The 5,366-nt window shown below is 44.2% G+C and overlaps 1 protein-coding gene across 1 annotated transcript; it reads right to left on the bottom strand.

The window, feature by feature from the left end:
- Window positions 1–428: 428 nt before the first annotated feature.
- Window positions 429–2,296, bottom strand: LOC126354966 (G-box-binding factor-like). Its single transcript, XM_050005049.1, has 3 exons — window positions 1,281–2,296; window positions 1,089–1,190; window positions 429–969 (listed from the first exon to the last, which is right to left on the bottom strand). The coding sequence occupies exons 2-3, from the start codon at window positions 1,183–1,185 to the stop codon at window positions 806–808; spliced, it is 261 nt and encodes an 86-aa protein (XP_049861006.1). The 5' UTR covers window positions 1,186–1,190; window positions 1,281–2,296; the 3' UTR covers window positions 429–805.
- Between the last annotated feature and the right edge of the window lie 3,070 nt (window positions 2,297–5,366).

The following is a 5,366-nucleotide window of genomic DNA, read 5'->3' on the forward strand; positions in this document are numbered from 1 at the left end:
AAATGAAATTTTTTAATAGAGAACAAACAATGTGTTTACCTTAATAGTCATAATATATATACCAGTTCATGACATCCATTCTTACAAATTTCAATAACGCCCGTCCCATTTGGTTCTAATAAAAATTTCACGTCGTTCCCTCAAACTCTCCATTGTTTTACCAAAAATTGAGTTACTCATTAATTTATAAAAATCTTTCTCAAAGTCACACACACACACACACACACACACACACACACACACACACACACACACACATATATATATATATATATATATATATATATATATATATATATATATTCAGAATATACACTTACATGAGATCTGAGATGTCTCCTGCATACTTCCAGCACATAACCCTCCCTGTCCCCCTTCTTTGTATAACAGGAAATCAGCTACACCAACAAAGAATATGCTCCATATTACATATATGATGGAATTTAATTACCTATACACAGTACTACAGAAATGCAAAAATTAATGGATATATATACTCAAACAACATGAAATTCTTAGTGGAAAGGAAACAATTAACGTTTTATTGTTTTTGATCCTCGAAATCATTTACAACAACACTAGCGACAACATAATGCGTACAGGATGAATTTTTTTTAGAAAGAAACTGCTTATATACGTCATATACTGCAGCAGTACGAAATTCTTAGCAAAGAATTAACGATTTTGGTTCCCCTAAATCACCTACAACAACCTCAGACTCATTGGCCGCAACACATTACGTATACAATGAAAGATTTGTATACTGTTTACGACGCTATTGCTGCTGCTGCTGCTGGAGTTGGTGTCACTGTTGGTGGTCGTGCAGCTGGTGGCACTGCTGTTGCTGCAGTTGATGCCACTGATGGTGCTGCAGCCACTGTTGTTGCTGTTGCAGCTGAAACCACTGTTGTTGCTGCCACTGCTGTTCCTGTTGCACCTCAGCTTCTTCAATTACCCACTGGATATATGCTGAAACAATAAGGCATGTATTCAACATGAAATTGTTACCGTTTCCGATTTTGATCCCTCGAAATCATTTGCAGACTCGTTCATCACACCAGTACTACAAAGATGGTATATATACTTACAACTCTGCCGATGCTGTTGCTGATACAGCATCTGCTGCCACTGTCTCTGCTGTCGCACAACAGCGTTCACATCATCCACGCTTTGGCGTTGGTGCATATGCGCTGAAACAATAAGAAGAAGAAATGTATTCCAAACTATGAAATTCTTAGTGGAAGAGAAAAATTGCAGTTCCCGATTTAAATCTGACTTACCAGGTAACTTCACATCCTGCTCTAACGGTCTTAGCCGATTGTTACCACTGGCACCATCGGCGGTGCTTGATGCTACTACTGAACTTTTTTTTTTTTTTTACCAAAACCGGTATCATGCACGCAAAAAAGGAGCAAATCGACGCCCACGAAATAGAGCAAGACGATCGATCTCACACTGCTGTCTCTCCCTCACCTTATACTTTCCCCTCCTTGGGGAAGTGTATGGAGGAGTTTCTAGCCTGTTGGCTACACTTCTCAGATAAACAGAGGATCACGGTGCTGTAAAGCTTAAACTAGAGTGACATAAGGGTCAATGATACTGGTCCATCAGTGTGACATCGGCATTCGAGTCATAGTGCTTAAAGCGTGGTTAATACTTTGAAAACACGTCAGGTGGCAAGTAAAATATGTATCACGTAGTAGTGGTACAAGTTGTGTAGGGAACATGTAATAATTAAAAGCGTTCAAGTGGTGACGACTCTTTATCAGTTTCACATAAATATCCAGGAGCACATACACACATTTCTTGATTTCAATAGCTCAAACACAATGTAAGCAGTAGAATTCTCTTTTCCCTTGAATCCATAGTTCTCAAGGTTAATTGTCGTGACATATTAAGGAAGTAAGAGCTGTGGAATATTTTTTTCTTATGTGTGGCTACAGCTCCGTTGTTGAACAAGCAGAGTCGCACAGCCACTATCCCGCTTTATTAGCGATAACTAAAGCATGACCATACATTTCACACTACACTCACTACCGGTCCTCAGAACTATGGCATTACCTTATTAGCAGACATCCAGCACACACTTGAAGTTGAAAAACTGAATGACGATGGATTCATAGTGATTATTCAGTTACATAAAGCTAGTGCGCTGAAAGAGACAAACAAAAGTTTTCTAATAAAGCACTCTTTACATTCACATTCAGGCCGAGAGGTTTCTACGTAACATGATATTCCTTTTTGAAAATTCAGCTCCCGCATACACACAGACACACGTTATATGATCTAAACAGAGCTGTATCAATAAGCCACCGTTTCTCGCACATGTAACAAACAAAATCTTTGTATTACGCTCTAACAGGCTCTTTTGTTTTTTCGTAACAAACTCAATTTTGCCACTAGAAACAACAGATCCTTCTCGCGGTGATCCTAATCCTGCTCTAAAGTGTTAGACAGGTACGGTGCTTAGCAACATGAACTTAAAAAAGCGCTTAGACTACAACAGTTTTGCTGTTTCTCCACCCACTTACTCTGCACGTGAAGATTAACTTCGAATGTACGTACTAGAGTATATTTTGCACTCACAATGATTTCTTAGTCAGGGGAAAATTTTGTGATCCGGGTGATAGAAGCTATGTATGGAATGAACTGACACAAGCCCCGACTTGACGGTTATTGACACATTCCTGGGGTCAGATACATCACATGATCACACTGACAGAACCACAGGCACATAGACACAGGCAACAGAGCATGCACAATGTCGGCACTAGTACAGTGTATATCCACCTTTCGCAGCAATGCAGGCTGCTATTCTCCCATGGAGACGATCGTAGAGATGCTGGATGTAGTCCTGTGGAACGGCTTGCCATGCCATTTCCACCTGGCGCCTCAGTTGGACCAGCGTTCGTGCTGGACGTGCAGACCGCGTGAGACGACGCTTCATCCAGTCACAAACATGCTCAATGGGGGACAGATCCGGAGATCTTGCTGGCCAGGGTAGTTGACTTACACCTTCTAGAGCACGTTGGGTGGCACGGGATACATGCGGACGTGCATTGTCCTGTTGGAACAGCAAGTTCCCTTGCCGGTCTAGGAATGGTAGAACGATGGGTTCGATGACGGTTTGGATGTACCGTGCACTATTCAGTGTCCCCTCGACGATCACCAGAGGTGCACGGCCAGTGTAGGAGATCGCTCCCCACACCATGATGCTGGGTGTTGGCCCTGTGTGCCTCGGTCGTATGCAGTCCTGATTGTGGCGCTCACCTGCACGGCGCCAAACACGCATACGACCATCATTGGCACCAAGGCAGAAGCGACTCTCATCGCTGAAGACGACACGTCTCCATTCGTCCCTCCATTCACGCCTGTCGCGACACCACTGGAGGCGGGCTGCACGATGTTGGGGCGTGAGCGGAAGACGGCCTAACGGTGTGCGGGATCGTAACCCAGCTTCATGGAGACGGTTGCGAATGGTCCTCGCCGATACCCCAGGAGCAACAGTGTCCCTAATTTGCTGGGAAGTGCCTGTGCGGTCCCCTACGGCACTGCGTAGGATCCTACGGTGTTGGCGTGCATCCGTGCGTCGCTGCGGTCCGGTCCCAGGTCGACGGGCACGTGCACCTTTCGCCGACCACTGGCGACAACATCGATGTACTGTGGAGACCTCACGCCCCACGTGCTGAGCAATTCAGCGGTACGACCACCCGGCCTCCCGCATGCCGACTATACGCCCTCGCTCAAAGTCCGTCAACTGCACATACAGTTCACGTCCACGCTGTCGCGGCATGCTACCAGTGTTAAAGACTGCGATGGAGCTCCGTATGCCACGGCAAACTGGCTGACACTGATGGCGGCGGTGCACAAATGCTGCGCAGCTAGCGCCATTCGACGGCCAACACCGCGGTTCCTGGTGTGTCCGCTGTACCGTGCGTGTGATCATTGCTTGTACGGCCCTCTCGCAGTGTCCGGAGCAAGTATGGTGGGTCCGACACACCGGTGTCAAGGTGTTTTTCCATTTCCAGGAGTGTATATGTAAGTATCGAAAATGCCAAAAGGTGGAAGTGGTGAAATCGAAATCGATAAACCGAAAACCCCCTAGGGCTCTTTTAAATTGTTATTATATCGTTTATTTCTCGAGAAATACGTAATGGCGGGAGGCTTTTTGCAGTGCGAAAACGACACCCAGGTGGTGCAAATGTGGACGTAACTTAATTTTTTTATACACCTATAACTGTTTGAAATTTTATGCTGCTGCCTGAACGTAAAGGTACCTTGATTTGTGTTCCGACGTATGTTTGTAGGAAGTAATCAAACTACTATTCACGCAAAAACAAAAACAAAAAATACGTATGTCTAGTCGTAGTGGAAGGATAGATTGAACATGGTGAATTGTGATTTCAACGCACTGAGGAACATATCCGAACTTAAGAGATTATAGACTCATTTTGTCAACAGCTGCACTATATAGCAATGCAAGTGTTCAACTGGACCTGGTATAGTGTACAAACAGGTCGGGAAATACGTCTGTAACAACGCGTCCCATCATCAGCACCCATAAGCGTACCCTCGGATTTTCCTTGTTGTTCTATCGATAGTGATGTTGATTACAGTACACCAGCCCGTGTCAGTGATGTCTTTCCAAGTATTACATCCGCGGGTGCGGTATTCATTATCACATAGTGCCCAAAACCTGTCCTTCATAACATTTGTTTGAGAGAATCTTGGCAGGATGCAGCACCTTCCAGAAGCGCTGATTCGAAGACTTTGTCAGATAATTTTCTAGGACTCAGGAGAATCGAGGCATATAGCTGATGTGAGTGTAGGCATACCATCATATTTTTGGGCGCTGTAGAGATATAAAAGATAACTGAACTGTTTGTGTAAAATGTGCATATATTGCAGTGTAATGTTACTGTGGCTTATGTTGTGGCATGACCAAAGAAAATGAGTGTGTGTCCTATCGTGAGGGATGCTGAGATTTGACACATCGATAACCACGAAAGTATGAGAGAGATTTTTACGTGGAAAATTATGTGTGCTATAGATACTGAGATTTGTTCCAGAACCACGGCCATCAAGAGGAGACATTTCCAGTACATTGCTCGATGTCAGACTGCAAAGCAATCGTATTCAATTGTAGTTACATTGATAAATATGTTCCTGGTTCCCAGTATTCTTATAGTTTTTTGCTGGTGAAAGTCTCGTGTGCAGAAAGCAATGGTGGACAGTGCTCCCAACTGGCAGCAGCAACATTGATGGGTAAATTCGGTGATGAAATGGCTTCCTGTTAGGATCGCGAGGAATAGAAAGCACTTGATCAGACTTCTATGGCGCGAGCTGTGATGTCAATATCAATAGGT

This window comes from Schistocerca gregaria, chromosome 3, assembly GCF_023897955.1.
Source record: "Schistocerca gregaria isolate iqSchGreg1 chromosome 3, iqSchGreg1.2, whole genome shotgun sequence".
Classification (NCBI taxonomy): domain Eukaryota; kingdom Metazoa; phylum Arthropoda; class Insecta; order Orthoptera; family Acrididae; genus Schistocerca; species Schistocerca gregaria.

What these genes read in the sequence shown, in the direction of transcription:
- LOC126354966 (XM_050005049.1), bottom strand. Translation starts at nt 1,185, where the DNA reads ATGCACCAACGCCAAAGCGTGGATGATGTGAACGCTGTTGTGCGACAG. An exon ending in GCAACAGCATCGGCAGAGTT is followed by an intron (nt 970 to 1,088) that starts GTAAGTATATAT and finishes TTATTGTTTCAG; the next exon opens with CATATATCCAGTGGGTAATT.